General features: G+C 33.4%; 1 protein-coding gene across 1 annotated transcript in view; it reads right to left on the reverse strand.

Annotated features, from left to right (window-relative positions):
- Positions 1-11,126: 11,126 nt before the first annotated feature.
- LOC137639929 (bestrophin-2-like) overlaps positions 11,127-21,151 on the reverse strand; it is a 19,128-nt gene continuing 9,103 nt past the window's right edge. The window contains exons 5-9 of the mRNA XM_068372226.1: positions 20,291-20,420; positions 18,524-18,768; positions 17,716-17,949; positions 14,611-15,141; positions 11,127-11,258 (exon numbers count right to left, since the gene is read on the reverse strand). Coding sequence (XP_068228327.1) covers positions 11,187-11,258; positions 14,611-15,141; positions 17,716-17,949; positions 18,524-18,768; positions 20,291-20,420 — 1,212 coding nt within the window. The 3' untranslated portion in view covers positions 11,127-11,186. The remainder of the gene's footprint in view (positions 11,259-14,610; positions 15,142-17,715; positions 17,950-18,523; positions 18,769-20,290; positions 20,421-21,151) is intronic.

Genomic DNA, 21,151 nt, shown 5'->3' on the forward strand with positions numbered 1-21,151 from the left:
AGGAATTCAATAATAATGCTGGACTCTCTAAAAATTTAGCCGGTGCACACTATTAAAGGCTCTTTCATGGTCCACAAATGCCATCAAAAGGGGATTTTTATATTCCTCACATTGCTGTACCACATGTCTTAAAATGAAAATTTGGTCAGTACAACTTTTACCTTTTCTAAATCCTGCTTGTTCATCGCTCAGCTTTTCATCAATATTTCTCTCTAGTCTCTTTAGAATAAGCATACTATATATTTTCATAACAATGGACATGAGTGTGATGCCTCTGTAATTATTGCAATCAATCAAGTCTCCTCTTTTTTTTCTTTTATTTATGCCATTTTCACCAACACTCCCAAATTTTCTATAGAGGAATAAATTACTTATACTGTACTGTATTTACCTTTATATATTACTGTATATTACAATGAGAGCTAAAAATTTTACTACTACTACTACTACTACTACTACCAGCCTATTATTATTATTAATATTAATGATAATAATAATAATAATAATAATAATAATAATAATAATAAATGCCGCTGTTTCTAGTCCACTGCAGGACAAAGACATAAGGTATGTTCTTATTCATGTCTGAGGTTTGGTCATTTCCTCACTACACTGACCATTGCAGATTGGTGATGGTGGGAGACTTTAGCTTGATTGCTCTCAGTAAACCAAACTAGTATGGGTGGCCCTAACTAATACAGCTTTGCTGACCATGATGACACAAACCCTTTCACAATGTTAAGGTATATCCACTCAATATATATATATATATATATATATATATATATATATATATATATATATATATATATATATATATATATATATATATATATATATATATATATATATATATATATATATATATATGCAATGAATACAGCCATTTATAGTCTACTACCCTTAAATCTGCGCTCTTTGCTGTAGATTCAATGGTTCCTCCTTTACTTAAACCAGATGGCTCTGTCACTCGGTGGCCTAAGGAAAAGGTAACCCTTTTGGCTGATGTGTTTGACAGTAAGCAGAGTAATGAGATACTCGAACCTCCTCATTCCTGTTTTCCTGAGGCTAAACTAACTACAGTAGTTTAGCTTTTCGATATCGCGAAATTAAAGCTCTCTTGATGGACCTTGATGGTATTTTTCCTTTTTTTTTTTTTTTTCATATAAAGACTGCAGATTTCTTACCTGCAAATTTATCTGTTGTTTTGAGCAACTTAGCAAGAAGAGGAGCTTTTAGCACTTGTTGGAGAATTGGTAAAGTTACTCCTCTATCTAAATGTGTTTGTGGTAGCTCAAGTCCAACTGATTACCGCCCAATTTCCATAACTCCCATATTATCTAAAGTTTTTGGACGTCTTTTGGCAAAACGTCTTAATAGGTTTGCTGAAAGTAATCATCTGTTCCCTAGCTTGCAATTTGGTTTTAGTAAAGGCCTTGGAGCATGTGATGCCCTTCTTACAATCTCCAATGCTGTACAGAAATCCCTTGATTATGGTCAGGAAGTTCATATGATTGGCCTTAAATTTAGTGCTGCCTTGACCGTGTTAATCATGAAGCCCTTGTTTTCAAACTCAAACTGTTGGGAGTAGGTGGGTAATTTCTTAGCTTCATTATTGAATAGATTGCAAAGAGTTGTTGTTGATCGGCACCATAGTAAATATAGGAATGTGATATCTGGTGTTCCTCAGGGTAGTGTTCTTGGCCCATTACTTTTCATACCATATACACATGACATGTGGTTTGGCCTAGAAAACAAGTTTGTTGCATATGCAGATGATGCTACTCTCTTTGTATCAGTTCCATCTCCTGAATGTATATCTTGGGTTGCTGAATCCCTTAATAGAGCTCTAGCTAAAATTAGTGCATGATGCCAATTATGGGGTATGAAGCTGAATCCTAACAAAACTCAAAGTATGAATGTAAGTAGGTCAAGGATAGTGGTTCCTCAACATCCTGATCTCGGCATTGATAAAGTTTCTTTGAATTTGTATGACTTTTAGAATTTTATGTATGATTCTCGACAGCAAATTTACTTTTGAGAAACACATTAGGTCTGTATCTTCTTCAATTGCACAAAAAATTGGCTTAAGAAAGTCTTAAGATTTTCGGTGATCAATCTATTCTGAAGAAGTGTTTTAATTCTTTCATTCTACCCTGTTTTGAGTATTGTTCTCCTGTCTGGTCTTCAGCTGCTGATTCTCAGCTTAATTTGTAGGACAGGAACTTATGGTCTGTTGAATTTTTTATTCCTGATCTAGATATTAATGTCTAGCACCATCGTTCAATTAGTTCATTATGCATGTTGCATAAGATTTTTCATAACCCTGACCATAATTTACAGATCTTCGTGGACAGTTCCATCCTGTTTGTAATACTAGGCATGCAATTAATTCTAATTGTCAGGCCTTCATTATGAGGTTCAATACAACACAGTATTCTAGAAGTTTTATTCCAGCTGTGACCAAGTTGTGGAATGATCTTCCTCATAGGTTGTTGAATCAGCAGAACTTCAGAATTTCAAAGTAGCAGAACTTGCAGCAAATGTTTTTATGTTGAACAGGCTGACATAAGTCTTTTTGTAGTTTATATTTGAAATATGTTTTAATGTTTTTATTGTTTGTAGAAATTTTTATTTTAATTGTTCATTACTTCGTTTATTGTTTATTTATTTCATTATCTCCTTTCCTCCCTAGGCTATTTTTCTCTGGTGGAGACCTTTGGCTTATAGCATCTTGCTTTTCCAACTAGGGTTGTCGCTTAGCTAATAATAATAATAATAATAATAATAATAATAATAATAATAATAATAATAATAATAATAATGCTGGACAAATACCTCAGACATGTCCTTATTCATGTCTGGGGTTTGGTAATTTTATCACCATGCTGGCTATTGCAGATTGGTGATGGTGGGAATCTAGTCTGATTGCTTGCAGCAAACTAACTTATTATGGATGGCCCTGATTAATGCAGCTTAGCTGATCATGGCAACACAAAACCTTTCATGCTAAGGTATCCCCACTCAGAAAGGTAATATATATATATATATATATATATATATATATATATATATATATATATATATATATATATAGGTTATATATATATATGTATAATGTGTATATGTATATAATGTGTGTGTGCTAGTGTTGTGTGAGTATACATGAATGTATGTTTGTGTAGATTCTCTAAGTGGATAAAGATGTACATTAAAAATAAATTGTTACAGAGAACCACATTTTATGGTAGAGTATATAACTTCCAAAGTTTTACCGCAGAAATTAAAACATTTTAAAGGTTATGTGAAGCTGTGATTCTTGTACAGGCTGTGGCAGAATAAAAAAAAGAAACCTTTAGTAATTAAACAAATTCTTTTTCACATGACATCAATCGCCTTGTGACGGGTGTGCTATGTCTCCAAGTTGACATTCCACCTCTCTCTTGGTAGCTGGGTTCTAGAAAGAGCTATCAGTGAAAAAGAGAAAGCTAAACAGGAATAGATAAACATTATGAATTTTATCGTAGAACTAATATAAACAAAAAATTGTCCAGTCAAACACATAATTGAAGATCAGGTAAAAAAAGGTTTTGATATACTGTGACAATGCTTTTAGCATTTTTGGGGCTACGACTACAAGTCTAACAGCCCCTGGCCAGAGACAAGCTCTGGGCAATCTGGATATATAGGTGTGTATTCAGGAATTCTTCTGGAGGACAATTACAGAGTAAAGGGGACAAAAAGGGGATCTTGACGAAGGAAAAATCTATTTCTGGGCGAGGAACCTGTGTCGCCCAGTGAAATGCTCCTCTAGCACCATTTCTAAGGCATAGTTATTACTGAATATACCAGAGGAAAAAAAAGAGATGCATGGAATGCCAGGAGTAAACCTAGCTCGCTCACTCTTTGAGTGTCTGTATAGAAAACTGGGGCGTGATTGAACGACGACCATAGATCCCTCACCAATTAGTCCTCTCCTTCATCATCATCCCCCCTCTCTACCCCTACATCTCCCGACCCCCTATCCTCATTCCTCCTCAACACTACAGCTTTGCACAATATGAATGTTGATAATCAGCTTGCTTATTTTTTCAATATTGATTAAGTTGATATGTTCAGAGTTTTTTGTGATGTATATTGATAAAAAGTGAAAAGGAGTTTCATCATAAAAACAGGGCCAGTTACAAAAATGAACCTTATGGGGCTAATACATAGAGCACAATGAATAGGATACCTGACACTGATTGGAGTTAGTTTAACTAAGGTTATATGTAAAAGTGATCTGCTTTGGATATTCTGAAGTTTATGTACTTATAAACCTGTGGTATATAAATTATTGTACCATAAAGTATGTTTGTCATAGTGTCAGCAAAAAATAAGGAAGAGATATTTTAAAAAATGCAGACGAATTGTACATTTCTCATTTTTGAATATTTTAGAAAATTTTACTTAAGTTAAATATATTATCAGGTCAGTGGTTTTGAGTGCAATTTTATATAATTCTATTTATAATTTGTTTGTATTATCTCTATAGCCACCAAATTTACATTGCTGAACTGAGTTTATCACATTTGAAGTTACTTTTTTTGTGTAAAAGATTACTTTTTCAAAAATTACTTTTTCAAAAATTATATTTCATCTAATTCATACCCATTTCATAGCAATCTTTTCACTGAAAGGTAATATTGATTCAACCAATTTCAAATCTAACAATTGTGTAATTTTGTCTGAAGTTCAGGGCAATTGTTTTAAAATTTTTAGTTGTTTTATTTAATTAATTTATTTGTAAGACTAAAGCTTCGAGAGTCCATGGAGTAAATATTAAAATGTTCACATCAGACAAGAAAAATGTTCGTAATATTTTTTAATGTACTTAAAGAAAATAGTTCAATACAGTAAAACTCTTTTATTTTCTTCATTAAACAATTCTATCTCTAGTCATTCAGAAGTATTTCTGCAAGCACTGCTAGTATTAATATTGTTACTAAAAACCTGAGAAAAGCATCTTTACTGTTAGCTATTTGTGATATTTTCCTTCATGAAATTCCCTTCTTAATACATTAGCTAATTTGTTCCTCAAGAATTTCTATACAAGGTTAAAGTACTTGTCTGGATTTTTTGTTATTCTTCTTAAGTATTGTATAGAATTGCAAATTTATTTTATTTGGGATTATAGATTTACAAGTGTTTCTTTATTTCATGTATAGATCAGTACTAATCTCCATTAAAACAACACAATTTACAGTTGCTATGATTATTATTATTATTATTATTATTATTATTATTATTATTATTATTATTATTATTATTATTATTATTGCCTTCTTTTAAAATAAAGTCCAAGTTTTCTAGTTTTGTAAAGAATGGGTTTAATGTACTTTTACTGTATTTCAAATTTTTATCCGTCATTAAGTGCTTTGAACTATTCAAAAATTTTCACAAGATTTTTATTATCGATTTGATCTAGGAGTTAAGGTTTGGGGTTTTCCTGAAAACTACACTAGAAATCCGAAAGCCGGAAGATATTAAGGCGTTAAAGAGGAAACGTAAAGACTTTCTTGTTCTCTAAGTGCTTCGATAGTGTGGATTTGACAATAAACGAACCATGTGTGGTGTGAAATATTGAATACTTTGAAACGAACATGATAAAATGACTGTGAAGGTCCTGTATATAGTAGAGTTCCCCTGCTGTATAGGACCAGAAAAGGGATTTTGACGAAGGAAAAATCTATTTCTGGGCTCAACCTGTGTCGCTCCGTGAAATGCTCCTCAAAGCACCATTTATAAGATATAAATACTGCTAAATATACCAGAGAAAAAAGTTGAATGGAATGCCAGGAATATACCCAGCTCGCTCACCCCCAAAAGGGTGTCGGTATTAAAACTGGAGCGAGTGAAAACACTACCAGAGGTCCCTTTCCTATTAGACTTCTCCCTCCTCAAAATCCCCCGTTACTACAAGGTGTCATTCACTACAGCACTGACCCCTGTAAGTAAATGCCAATCCGATGTTTTTACAATACAGTATACAGTACTGTATTTTATTTGATATCTTTAGCTCCCAATCCAAAGATAGGCTGGGCAGAGATGTTGATTTATTTATATTTCCAATTTCAGAGCTTCATAGGTTTTTCAACTTTCAAATAGGCCTACCAATGTGCTTAATTTTGAAAGATCTTTATAGAAATTGCTACTTTAATTTTTTTCTCATGGTGAACATTATTTTAATATGATTGTCAGTCCGTTTTTGTCTTTGGTGTGACATTTTAATTATCAAGAACTATTAAAATCAATGTATTATATTGTTCCTTTTACAACTTTTAATTTTTTATGTGGTTTCATGAGACAAGTATGTGTTGATGTGTATGTAATTAGCATTGTATGATATTCATTTTGTACATGAGTTTTTATTTATTAAAGGGATTTTGTTATTATACTGTAATTGTCTTATAGCAAATATGAAAAGAGTTTATTTTATGAAGACTTTTGCTCTCTCGAAGGTGTAATTATTAAAAGATATTCTTACAAGTCATTTGGTGTATTAATTTATAGTGGACATTTCCCTCACTTGAAGCGTTGGTCATTAATACAAATATTATTTTGAAATTAAATTTTGTGTTCATATCATTAATTGAAAAGGATGAAAATATTCTTGTTTTTTTTTTTTTTTTTTTTTTTGTTTTTTTTTTTGGGGGGGGGGGTCATGCTAGTTACTGCGTCAATGACCTTAGATGCCAGGATGCCAGAAAACTTTAAATCAATCAATCAATGCTAGTTATTATATGGGTCATGTTAGTAAAAAGATGGTCAGGTATAGTTTCCTTTTTTATTGACTCTTAATCATACATTAGTAGTTGATATTACATACAGCACATAATTACAAAATATACATAGACATGTTTACCATACCACTAACTTTCTCACTCACTAAGTTATCTTTGATATAACATCTAACGACTATTGTTAACAACTAAAGTACATATCATTCCCCGAATATTTTGAAAGTGTCCCTTTACACGCATATTTACACAATTAATCTGAATAATATACAACTAATCTAAAAGTACAGGAATCTGTATATACAACTCTACTGTCATCAGGAAGTATTAGGGATTTGTACAAACAATTCCTTGCATACCCAGGAAATGGGATGAAGATGGAATTAGCTAATTACTATAGTCCATTTCTTTTATCGAGGCAGATTTGCACAGACTCGCAGGGGTGCCCTTTTAGCTCGGAAAATTTTCCTGATCGCTGATTGGTTAGAAATATCTCGTCCAACCAATCAGCGATCAGGAAACTTTTCCGAGCTAAAAGGGCACCGCTGCGAGTCGGTGCAAATCTGCATCGCTAAAAGAAATTGACTAATAGATTCTCCAAGTAAAAAAAAAAAAAAAAAAAAAAAAAAAATGCAGTAACGTCCCTGACTGGTGAACGCCAGACTTGGGTTCGGGTCCCGTTCAAACTCGTTAGTTCCTTTGGTCGCTGTAACCTCTCCATCCTTGTGAGTTAAGGATGGGGGTGTTTGGGGGAGCCTACAGGTCTGTCTGGTGAGTCATCAGCAGCCATTGCCCGGGCCTCCTTGGTTCTAGCTTGGCTGGAGAGGGCCTTAGGCGCAGATCATATGTATGTATGGTCAGTCTCTAGGGCATCGTCCTTCTTGATAGGGCAATGTCACTGTCCCTTGCCTCTCTTTCATGAGCGGCCTTCAAACATTGAATAATTTATTTAGGGATTGTGCAAATTGAATCTGCTATTATTCATCAGACTATAAAGTAAGCTTAGATATTAAATTCATGTTCTAATTTTATATTCCTATTTTCAAAAAAGAATTTTGCATTTTATGCAACTTCATGATAATGATCATGTTAGACGCTACAGGTCAAAGCACTGGAAATCTGTAGGATGTCATGTTTACACAGTTTTTGTTTGTTTTATGAATTGAGTCTGTTTTCCTTTGTTTTAGAGAGTAAGAAAATGTATCGCCTAGATTATAAAAATCTTAGCAAATTAATTGACCAAATTATTATCATTATTATTATTATTATTACAAGCAAAGCTATAACCCTAATTGGAAAAACAAGATGCTATAAGCCCAAGGGCTCCAACAGGGAAAAATAGCCCAGTGAGGAAAGGAAACAAGGAAATGAAAAAAAAACTACAAGAGAAGTAATAAACAATCAAAATAGAATATACTAAGAACAGTAGCAACATAAAATTAGGTCTTTCATATATTAACTAAAAAAGAAGAGAGAAAAAAAAAGGAGAGAAATAAAATAGAACAGCGTGCCCGAGTGTACTTAGATTTTGCAAGTATGCATTCATGTTGGTATTTTTTTTTTCGCACTTAAGCATTATTTGGAACCAAATGATGAAACAAACAATATTTTTTTTGCAAGTATGCATTCATGTTGGTAATTTTTTTTTCGCACTTAAGCATTATTTGGAACCAAATGATGAAACAAACAATATTTTTTTTGCAAGTATGCATTCATGTTGGTAATTTTTTTTTCGCACTTAAGCATTATTTGGAACCAAATGATGAAACAAACAATATTTTTTTTATGAGTTAATGAACTAAAAACCTTTTTATGTCGCAGTGTAATGAACGTCCATGCATAAAATGTCCATAACAATTATGAAAAATGTAAAAGAAATCTATGATGGCTTTGTACGGATCAACTGATAGACTTTGAAAGTCTTTTATAAGCGTGCAAAGGTAGAAGGGTATACTATTTGATTGCTGGCCGGAATGAAACAATGACGATTAATGTAGATTCGGTGGGTGATCTCCTGGTCTGAAAAGAAAGGGAACAGTAATGAATTCTGTGACATAAAAGGATGCAGGAAACAGAAAGGATTCAAGCAGATAGCTGTAGGTTGTGACGGGCCGAGAGAAGGTTGTGAACTCAAAGGCAGTATGAAAGCAACTGAGTTAGTTTATTGTAGAACACTCCTTTATATACAAAATCTCAAAGCAGCAAGAATTTTCATGTTGAAAATTCGACACTGCTACAGAGGAGAAAAGCAGACATGATTTTTCAGGTTCTTTTTAGTGCGAGGGGGAGAGCGAGGATACAAGCAATATACACACAACATGAACTATGTACGATCGTGTGACACACGGTTGGTACAAGGTTAAACAGGAATGCTATTTTGCTTTTTAAAAACAGTTTATATTCGAAACTTTCGTCGGCTATGATATCTTTGTATTTTTTTTTTTTTGGTGTGGGGGGGGGGGTGCTGAATCTATCGAATCGGTGTATAAATATTACTCCCAAACTGTATAAGGCCACGGGTAATGGTAGCTCAAGAACTCTAGATTACTGTAGGCATTATTTAACGGTCTTTGCCGAGTTCCTTAACCCTTAACTATAGTCAACTTTTTTTAATGAGGCGCATTTGCACTGCACTCGCAGAGGTGCCCTTTTAGCTCGGAAAGGTTTCCTGCTATCTGATTGGTTAGAATTATCCTGTCCAACCAATCAGCGATCAGGAAACTTTTCCGACCTAAAAGGGCACCCCTGCGAGTCGGTGTAAATCTGCCTCACTAAAATGAATTGACTATACCTGTACTTGCTTTAAATAATTTTACTTTACTCCCGTTTCTCTTTCCTTTCTTTCGCCTTACTGTCCAACATCTAACGTTTACTTCACAGTATATCTACAGGATTTTTACCCAGTTGTACTGTGGCGTTGAATGTCCGCTAGGATCCCAGTGCTTCGTTATATATCCTGAATTCATAAATCCAATCCGGTCAATGGGTAATTAAAACATTTGAGTTTATCTAGTTTTGCCATGAATCTAAGAAAAATCCGAGTTTTTATTTCTTAAATGAATTATCTGTACTGTTTGAAAACTACGAATAACAAAGGATAATGTACTTTAGCTTTCTATGTTTTCTTTTCATTTCCAGGAAGCAAATATAAAGCCCTAGAAATGCAACACTTGATTATCATGACTCCCGGCCAGAAGCCAAAGCTTGTCGGAAAATACTACGCACCTTCCAACGAATTGTTTATTTTCCAGGAACTATTGTATCCAATAAATGTAAATCTATAGCAGATATATATTTTAAAGAAGCAATCATATAAACCAAGGTGAAACAACATTTAGAGGAACGTTCAATAATAAAAAGAATAAATCACCGATATCTCGGAAAAGCAAATGATCCTCTTAGACCAGATGAACTGTTTCGTTTTAATCTTGTTTTTAAGACTCCTTGCCAGGGATCAGTAAAGAGTTAGATCCGTCAATATCACGGTGACTTTCGCTTTAGACCCATTGTGACCAGGCTACTGTACTAGAAGACATCTCCCAGATGGGAGTTCAATCTATTTCGAAATTTAGTGTAATTTCATATTTATCGTTAATTGATTACATTTAAAACACTCTATAGTTGTTGCTCATATGAAAAAAAAGAAAGATTTCACCGAAATAATATCCCACATGGATGGTGTGTGCAACGCGTCCACAGAGGAGCAAGAGAATAGTGTTTATTTGCAAGCGAAGCAAGCCACGGTGTAACAAAAACAATTTGATGCACGTCAAATAAATTTAAGGTAATTATGAAACTTTAAATTCACTATTGCATGAACCTTATATATTTCCAATTGCACATCTTGTGTGTGTGTGTGTGTGTTTTTTCTGGGCATTAATACTGCTGTAAATCCCTGAAGCCCTGGTTTTCCACTGGGATGCCTCGTAATAGTTTTTATATGTGGTGTGGGTAGGAAAGCTCATAAACCAGTGGTTTGTCCAATGTTCTGGGTCATAAATGTATAAAACACAAGATAACCAATAAAAAACATTCATGTATTTAGCTAGAAATTAAAGTGGGCCTATTACCATTGCGTCAAATTTTACTGCAAGATTATCCCCAAGCACTTAAGGGCTTACTGGCCTCACAAGCTTCAGTGCGGGGTTATATAGTACAAATTCATAAATCACTATCAAATTCATAATTCACTATCATTCACTATGATCATTTTGGCCAGGATGAGTCATTCATTATTAGTAAATATCAGACATTAGTTTGTTTTGGTTAGGGCCATTTATCACTTGCATTCCTTAACATGAGCCTATACGTTTTACACAACTTGTAAGTAAAGGTGATATCAAAAGTCCCGCCAAATGCGAGTGTTCTACGACTGGGAGAAATTAAATCGATAACATAGAGCTTACCTTATATTGAAACTGTGTCATCATCTGCTAGCAGTTCTAAGGCTTCTGATATTCCATTAAGGTTTGTGTCAATCTGTTGGAATAACAAAGAAGAAAAACATAATATTTTGTCATAACAAAAAGTAGTGGCGAGTTATTGAATTATAGGCTAAATGCTTGCTTATACTCAGCACTAGTGCTACTATAAAGATAGTATTACTGGTGAAGGATATCTACTGCTCTAGTACTAAAATATTCATGCATAGTTATGTATTATAGAATTTGGTGAATTCCTTATGCATTTAATGTAATATAGAATTTGGTGAATTCCTAAAGCATTTAATATCTTTTAGCTCGTTCAGTTGGGGAAAGTTGTCTAGCCGTATTTGTTAGTTTTTCTTTTTTCTGAATTATTTCTTAGCAACCATCAGCAAACGGTTGGAAGGAAGCGAAATAATCGCTCCTAAATTTGTTAGTTTGTCTTATTCAGAATTAATATAGTATAGGCTACTCTATTATTCCTGGTCTTATTACCTCCGCCAACCAGAAGCGATTGTGTGCAGCTAAAAATCTTTAGCATGCTCCGCCCACAATCATTGTGATTGGCCACCACTTTCTCACGGCTGATTCATGTATTGTAAATATAGCAATATACAAGTCTGACGTTGGTCTTCCTTCAGCTTTTATAAGATTTCACGCGGATCCCAGCGCTAACTGGATCAGGTAAATAAAACTTTGTGCTTATTGTCCTGAGGCGTAGGTGGATGTATACGTTCTCTGAGGACTTATTATTCAACATATCGTCTTTCCGTTAAGTAAACATTTGAAAAGTCGCCTAGAATAGGAAAGCAAATTTCATTACAATATACAGTTTCGATGAAACAGATACTCCATGACCTTAGTTAGAGTACCTATATAAAAACAATCGGTACTCTAACCTTGGTTATTGTTTGTCTATTTCGGGGACAATTTTAGTATCAGTTTTAACTGATGATTTGGTTGAACCCTTCCTCCCAGGATGCATTTTTAATACTTGCCATTTGACTTTGTGCTCTTTGACTCGAGTTCTTGCCAAGTAAGGGTGGCGAAAGGGTCCGGTCAATGACCTTCCTCAGCCTTGAAGAAAAAAGTTCCATGTTCTCACTCAGACACTTCTACGTATATTTGCTATTTGTGTTGTATTTTAAGAAAGATGTGCAAACAGTTTTCAAGTAAACTATTGTGCTTAACTAAATGTTTTGATGGCCTATGAGATAAATTTTCAATTAGGGAGCAACTAATCTTTTGTACACTAGGGATCTAAAAACCAACATGTAGACCTATTGGCTAGGTAATTCTCCAAGTCTAGTCGACTATACAAAAAAAAAAAAAAAAAAAAAAAAAAAAAAAAAAAAAAAAACGGCATCATTGCTCCTTTGGAGAGATTATTCCCACAATTCCCCATTTTCTGTTTTCATGTACCCTGCACATCTCAATTAATGTCTAATCATTATCACTCCATTCAAGAAATTTATGTTATGTAATCTATACTTCAACAATCTTTCATTATTTAATAAAGGCATCGTTACCTTCACCTTTTTCTAGAATCTTATCTGTGATCTTTCAGTGTTGAACAAACTCTAGACTTTGACCCACTATTAATCTAGTGTGTTGCTGTTTGACTTGTCAAGCAGAGAAAATAACATCACTTTCCCTTTCAAGACCATCTTAGAATATCTTCGAAATCTGCTGTCTCTTCCAGTTTTGTGTTAAGGTAGTCCCGGTATTGTGCAAGATTGATCTCATAGCTTCCTTACTTTAGTTTGATAAATTTTCCTTGGCCTATACACGTCCTTTCTACCAAGGCTTGTCTGTCTTAACGGCTTATTATTATGTATCTATATGTCAATAAACTTAATTCTTTTTAAGTTAGTAATCTCCACTTTTTATATTTTTTGTCTACACCAGGTAACAAAAGTTTAAGTTAGAGAACACTTTCCAGTGTACCCTAGTACACTTATGGTATGGTAGTCGTACTCTTTTCCTTTTATAGTGGATGTTACTATTTTTAGGTGAAGTCATCATCATTTCTCAATCACATTTTTCATTCTTCTGATGTCTGACCAAGAAGAGCTATTTGACAGCTCAATTAATTGAAAAAGATCTATATGATTCAACATAAACTCAAAGAGCAAACATCCATAAACAGCTTATGACATCGTTTATGGAGAATGCTAATCCTACGTACCATATAGGAGAGCTAAATCAAGAACTAGATTGAGCATTATATCCTTCATCGCTGAACGTATCAAAACATCATAAACTTCCTTGAATTCTGATCATACATGATGATACATGACATCACGGAGAACAGCATAAAAAAAGAGAAGAATGTCATTGACAATGAAGCACGATCATACTACAAGGACATGGTGGCCATTATTGCTTATTTGGTGCTTGCATCAGGCAGAAGAACTTTATGTAAGTTAAGAGAACATCTTCCAATGTACATTGATATAATTTTGACATGCCAAAGGCCATCCAAAATTCTTATGCAATCAATATGGTTCTCCTTTGAGACACAGGATGAGTCTAGGTGATGAGCTAACATTGCTTCTTATGAAGGACTTCTGGCACAGGAAAATCAAAGAAGGCTTGGCATTCCGTAGTCACCAACTGTCAGTAAATTGCTTCCTAATTGCTAAAATTTCAACTTGTCAGCCTGCCATGAACCATTCCTCCGAACTTGATTTTGGTCATCGTAATCACGCAATTGGAAAAACTATATAACAGAATTTTACATGACGAAAATACTTGCAATGTATTTTGCTAGGACTAGTTTTAACTTCTATCTTGCGGTTTTCGTTAGTTTTAGCTTTCATCTTGTGCCCTTTGTTATCTTTGAAAACTTTTATCTTGTGGCTTTTGCTAATTTTCATTCTCTCTTGTGGCCTTTGCAAATATTAATGTTTATCCTGTTAGCTAAGTTTATGTTGACAGGCCTTCAGACAGTTACAGCAATTCATGTTTGTAAGATACATATGCTCAAATGTTCCCCAGATATTAATATAGACATTTGTGTGCATGTGTGTGTGTGCATTTTATCAGTAACACATTCTAGAGAGATACGAAGGGTCTAATGTGAAGTCTATCAATTCTAGATGGATAGTTTGTTTAGAAAATACAATTGACCAAGAAGATAACTTTGTGAGAAAGGATACGACATGCAGATTCATTTTACTTATTTTCAGGAATATGTACATGCCAGGATATGCTAAATTAAGAAGGGTTACTAAATATAAATGATATAATTTAAAAATTCTTTAGAATCTACAAGACTCAATTAGTAGGATCATTATACTAACGTCTTAATACTATGGACTCAACGGAGTTTTTTAACAACTATCTATCTACTCTTGAGAGAGAGAAACAATGAAATATACAATAAATTAAGTATTGAGTCGCACCGTTTCAAAGGAAGCCGATCTCGCTGCATATGTCCTCCTCCTGTTTTGTGACGAAGAGAAGCATGCCTCGTTTTTACTATTGTTACGCGAGATTTGCTTTATCAATGAAAAACAGGATTCATAGCTACACTCGCTACTGGACAAACTACTTGAATTTAAACTTCTAGATCTCTGAAGTTTGTTGAAGTTAGGAATAGCTGTGGCTGTAGAACAGAAGGATTCCTGACTACTCTTGGTAACAGGTACTTCGTGGGTATCTATAACGACTATTTTGGTTTTGATGTTATTGCTAGAAGTTGGCTGCTCTATAAAGGTCGTTTCTTCACTTTGGTCGTTAAAGCTACAAGAGATTGTAGGATTAGAGTAGGAGTAGGAGGTTTGAGGGTGTTGTTGCAATGGAGGTGCTAGGTTGTTGTGCTGTTGCTCTTGCTCTTGGTGTCGTCGGGCGACATGATGTTCTTTCTTCTCTTCAAGGTCTAGAAGAAGATGCGGTTCTTTCCTGTGCATGTCATCCACTATCAGGTAGGAAACCTGAAAGATCGAAAGGTCTTTTGAGATATCAGCTGAGACATTTGTTAACAGACTTCTATAGAGGGGATATGCAGTTGCAGCAAAGTATGAGGAAACATATCCGTTAAAACTTTGAATCATTTTCTTATACAGAACTGTTACTTATAGTTGCAGTAAAGTATGAGGAAATATATCCGTTAAAACTTTAATTTATTTTCTTATACAGAACTGTTACTTATAGTTGTGGTAAAGTATGAAGAAATATATCCGTTAAAACTTTCAATATTTTTCTTATACAGAACTGTTACTTATAGTTGCAGTAAAGTATGAGGAAATATATCCGTAAAAACTTTCAATTATTTTTTTTATACAGAACCGTTACTTTTTGTGTGCCTTAGCATGTGTAGAGCATAGTTATTGATCTTGAAGGGGTTAACAGTTGTATATTTGTTTTATTTATGTAGATTCAAAATTTTATAAACAAGTAAGATATTTAAGATTTTCCAACATGCCTCGTTGGCTACGAGATTAAATTATGTAACTCCCAAATGAAAAAGTTACAAGAGTTAACCAGAGGTTAGCCATTGTTATTTTCAATTCTTAAGAAGCTCAGAAGACGTGGACGGTCGTTTTAGTTGTTGGCCATTGTCAGGCATTCTACAGTTTTAAAAATACATTTAGTGGTCAATATCTAGTGAATACAATTCAATCTTAGTAAATGAGAGTGGCGAAATAGGGAAAAAGTTAACTGGGGATTATCTGTTGTTACTTTGAATGTTCAATAAGCTTAGAAGACGTGGATGGTCACTTTAGTTGTTGGTCGTAGTCCGGCATTCTACAGTCTTTAAAATGCATTTAGTGGTCAATATTTAGTGAACGCAATTAAATATCCGTAAATGAAAATGGTGAAATAGGCTTTAGTTTGTACTGTAGAGGCCTTCAGTGATTGCCAATCTGTCAGTGTAGAGAAGGGTACTTTAAGATCGCCATATTTGATATTTAGCTTTACAGTTTGACCAGGCTGCACGAATTTTTGGGGGTTTGCTCTACCCTCCTTTACAAGTCCAGAGCAAAGATGATTTTTGAAACGGAATCCGATACTACTTAAGGAGGCTCTACTTCCAATGTGCAACCACAGTCTGATGCAACGATGTCTCGAGACGCTGGATTTATTTTTGGATATTGATCGTTGTCTGGTTGCATATTTGAAGTGGACCCTCCTTGGACAGTACCGGATTCCGTTTCAGATATCAGGTTTACACTGGAAAGGTAGAACAAACCCCAAAGATGCGTACAACCTTGCCAAGCTGTAAAGATAAATCTGAAATATGGCGACTTTAAAGTACTGTGACGAGGGAGGGAGAAGGTTGTGAGATCAAAGGCAGGATGCAATCAACTGAGTACTATATTAAAGAACACTCTCCTTTATATACAAAACCTCAAGGCAACAGGAAAATACATGTTCGAGGAAATGACAATGTTACAGAGGAAAACAGCAGACATGAATTTTCATGTTCGTTTTAGTGCGAGGGAAGAGCGAAGATACAAGCATAATATATACAAAAGGAATTATGTACAATTGTGTGACACACGGTTGGTACAGTACCATTCTCTAAACTGACAGATTGACAATCACCGAAGGTAATGTCATTTGCTGACATTGAATTGTATTCACTAGATCAATCCACTTCTTAGCCTTCTAATTTACCTCCATTCCCCCAAATGCACCAGGGTCCCGAATCCCCCCCCCCTCCACCACCACCAAACCAAGTGCCAGACCATAAGAAACAAATTCCATACATCCAATTCAATATAATACAAAATTGACCCGTTCTATAATTTTGACTATTTACACATGGTACACACATACGTGTGTATATATATATATATATATATATATATATATATATATGCATATATATACTTATATATATATATGCATATATATATATATATATATATATATATATATATATATATATATATATATATATATATATATATATCCATATATATGCATATATATAAGTATATATATGTATATATATATATATATATATACTTATATATATGCATATATATGGATATATATATATATATATATATATATATATATATATACTTATATATATGCATATATATGGATATATATATATATATATATATATATATATATATATATATATATACTTATATATATGCATATATATGGATATATATATATATATATATATATATATATACTTATATATATGCATATATATGCATATATATATATATATATATATATATATATATATATGCATATATATATAAGTATATATATACATATATATATATATATATATATATATATATATATATATATATATATATATATATATATATATACATACATATATATGCGTATATGTGTGCGTCTGTGCATGCTAATCTTCTACCAATTTGAGTTTCTTAAGTTCTAAATGATTCATGAAATTGCCAGTCAATAAAAGGAATTTCTAAAATCTGCACGAGAAACTACGCTATCCTCCTACACATAGCTAGCACACACAAACGCACGTAGAAGCGCATATTTGGCCTTTTGCATCGTACCTCTAGATGTCTGTCGAGGAGATCTTTAATGTCAAAATCATCATCATCGTCCCCGAAAGGATTTAGGAGCGACTCTGCAACTTTCAGCCATCCCATGTAGAAGAAGAATTGCAGGAGAGTGAAAAAAGGAACGTAGAAATCTATGAGGTGTTCCTTGTAACCCTGTTCAGGGTCTAGAAATTGGCGTCCCACGATCGCACACAAAAAATAGCTGTAAACAGCCATCGTTGTTACCTGTAAATAGAGTAAAGCATATTTTTTTTTTCAGTTTCGATAAAAGAATTAGTGTATGTTAAATTTCCTACCGCTGTAAATCGATTTGTGTCGGTTGTAAATTAAGTAAAACACAAAGATCTGAAGATAATTATTTTCAGGTGCTATTATTGTTTCATTCAATGGAAAAGTTAATATATAAATAAAGGGATATCACATTGTTTGACACTATGGTTATATATAGGAATGAATAAAGCCTCCTGTATCTATTAAGATGAATATCATTATATATTCCATTGCCCATAGTACGAACTTTCGTAACAAATGTGTGATTAAAGATTGGGATTAGCAGATATTAATTGTTTTATAAAAGTATTAATGTAATATGAATAATGCATATAAAATGCGATTTAGAGAATTAACTGAAACACTGGAAAGTGTCTGACTGTGATGGTGTATATTTCCTCGAGTTATAAGGCCTTAAAGAAGAACAATTAGCAAATTTTCTACGGATTCATCATACATTAAATTTCTAAAACAATAAAGAAAGACGATCTTTAAAATGCCCAGAGTATCCTTGGCATCCTGGTATTACCTGAGTATAAACGAGAGGAACACTTATGTGACTGTATTCCAAGAGTTTACTGCATGAATATCGGAGGTTGGTAATTTCGTGGATAAGAGCCTCTTGGCTGTGGTCATCGCGTATGTACCCTTCTCTCCTAGCTTTCGTGACGACGAAAGTGGCCCACACGAGGGGCAGAGGGTCCCAGACTTGATTGTGATTGTTTAGGTCGTCCACCATTTCCATGATGCTCTTTTCCTTTTCAGTCAGATATTCTGCGGAACGAAAATGTATGAAAAAGAGATGATTTTTATATAGATACTGTAGTTAAAAAAAGCATGTAGGCCTACACTTGATTAGTATCTTGCTGGGTTTTGGAAGCTGGTTCAGAGGTCTATAAATCCATCCCCGCTACTCGAGTATCTTTTCATTCCTATTTGGTATTCTACCTTTATTCATTTATGTTAATAACCTATTGAGTTTTACACCTGTTATCCAATACTGTCATACACTGTAATTTATCAAATCTAAAATATGCTACGCACTGTCACATTAGTTTACCCTACCTTCAACTTAATCTTATTTTTCCCACGTGCACTCGGCCAAAGGCTTCAGTTAATGAGTTTCAATGTATTTGTTAATGAGCGTTAAATGAATGATTTAGGAATCCAAAAAGTTTATTTTTTACAATTATATTTGCTAATTAACGTGAAATTATTAAGTTATGAATCCGAAAAGTTCATAAAAGTTATTTTTCCACAATGATATTTGTTAGTTAACGTGAAATTAGTATGTTATGAATCCGAAAAGTTCATAAAAGTTATTTTTTCACAATGATATTTGTTAGTTAACGTGAAATTAGTAAGTTATGAATCCGAAAAGTTCATAGAAGTTATTTTTTCACAATGATATTTGTTAATTAACGTGAAATTATTAAGTTATGAATCCGAAAAGTTCATAGAAGTTATTTTTTCACAATGATATTTGTTAATTAACGTGAAATTATTAAGTTATGAATCCGAAAAGTTCATAAGTTATTTTTTCACAATGATATTTGTTAATTGACGTGAAATTATTGAGTCCTGATTCCGGAAAGTTCATAAAAGTTATTTTTTCACAATGATATTTGTTAATTGACGTGAAATTATTGAGTCCTGATTCCGGAAAGTTCATAAAAGTTATTTTTTCACAATGATATTTGTTAATTAACGTGAAATTATTAAGTTATGAATCCGAAAAGTTCATAAAAGTTACTTTTCCACAATGATATTTGTTAATTAACGGGAAATGAATAAGTTACGAATCCGTTAAGTTCATAAATCACATGCTTCCCATAATACTGTATGCAAATCTGGAATCCGAAAAGTTAAAATTTTCACAATGATATTTGTTAAATAAGATTAAATAATTAAATTATAAATCCGAAAAGGTGATAAATCACATCCTTCCCATAATATAGGCTATCTGAACCAAGAACAAATAGTAAATTTGGTGAAAGGGCTTTTAGCTACTGTGCGCCTAGACATTATAATAAACTGCCAACTGAAATGAAGGACCTAAAGGGAGCAATTGAATTTAAGAAGAAACTAAAGACATTACTTTTCACAAGATCATAGGATTTGGAAGATGCTACAATCAAAGAATTGTATAAGTTATGATGAAAATGTTTCGTTAGATGATTACTATGGACCCGCCCGAGAAGTAGTTTACTCGACCTCAGTGGAGGGTTGGATTTAAACCCAAAACAAGTAAAACAAGTAAATATGTGAAGTTACAAGGACCACTCAGCGCACTAACCTGCTTTGACCAGATGATCATAATTTGGGAAAACTCTCGCCAGACGGGGAGATATTCTCCCAACCGAAAGTACAAAAGCCAGGTTGATGTACCTGGCGATGCCACGACGTAATTCTATGCAGCGGGCATCCTGGAAAGGAAATAAGTGATTATTATTATTATTGAGTTAAAAGTAATGGCTGCAACGTCAGAGTTTATTTTCTTATCTAATTTTTCTATTTTCCGGATAATTCTCTTCACTAGAGCGCTGCAATCAGCCAGCAGACTTGAAAAATTCATCAGTCAGGTGAGAAAATAAACTCTGCCGATGCAGCCATTACTTTTAACTCAAGCTGCCTAAAAGAGGGTCTCCTACCACGATATTATTATTATTATTATTATTATTATTATTATTATTATTATTATTATTATTATTATTATTATTATTATTATTATTATCATTATTGTCATTGTTATTGTTGTTGTTGTTGTTCTTCTTCTTCTTCTTATTATTATTATTATTATTATTACTTGCTAAGCTACTATCCTAGTTGGGAAAGCAGGATGTTATAAGCCCAGGGGCTCCGACAGGGAAAATAGCCTAGTGGGGTAAGGAAACGAGGAAAAATTATACAAGAAGTTTAAGAACAATAATAACATTAAAATGAATCGTCCATATATTAACTATAAGTGAGTAGAGGAGAGAAATCAGAAATTGCAATGGGTGTTAAACTGGTACTCTTTTTTTTTTTTTTTTTTTTTTTTTTTTTTTTTTTTTTTTTTTTTTTTTTGTATGTAATTTCTTGGCAGCTCGTACACTGGATATTTTTTTGTCACCCAGAGCTATTTGATAATAATAATAATAATAATAATTATAATAAT

This window comes from Palaemon carinicauda, chromosome 4 (genome assembly GCF_036898095.1).
Source record: "Palaemon carinicauda isolate YSFRI2023 chromosome 4, ASM3689809v2, whole genome shotgun sequence".
Classification (NCBI taxonomy): domain Eukaryota; kingdom Metazoa; phylum Arthropoda; class Malacostraca; order Decapoda; family Palaemonidae; genus Palaemon; species Palaemon carinicauda.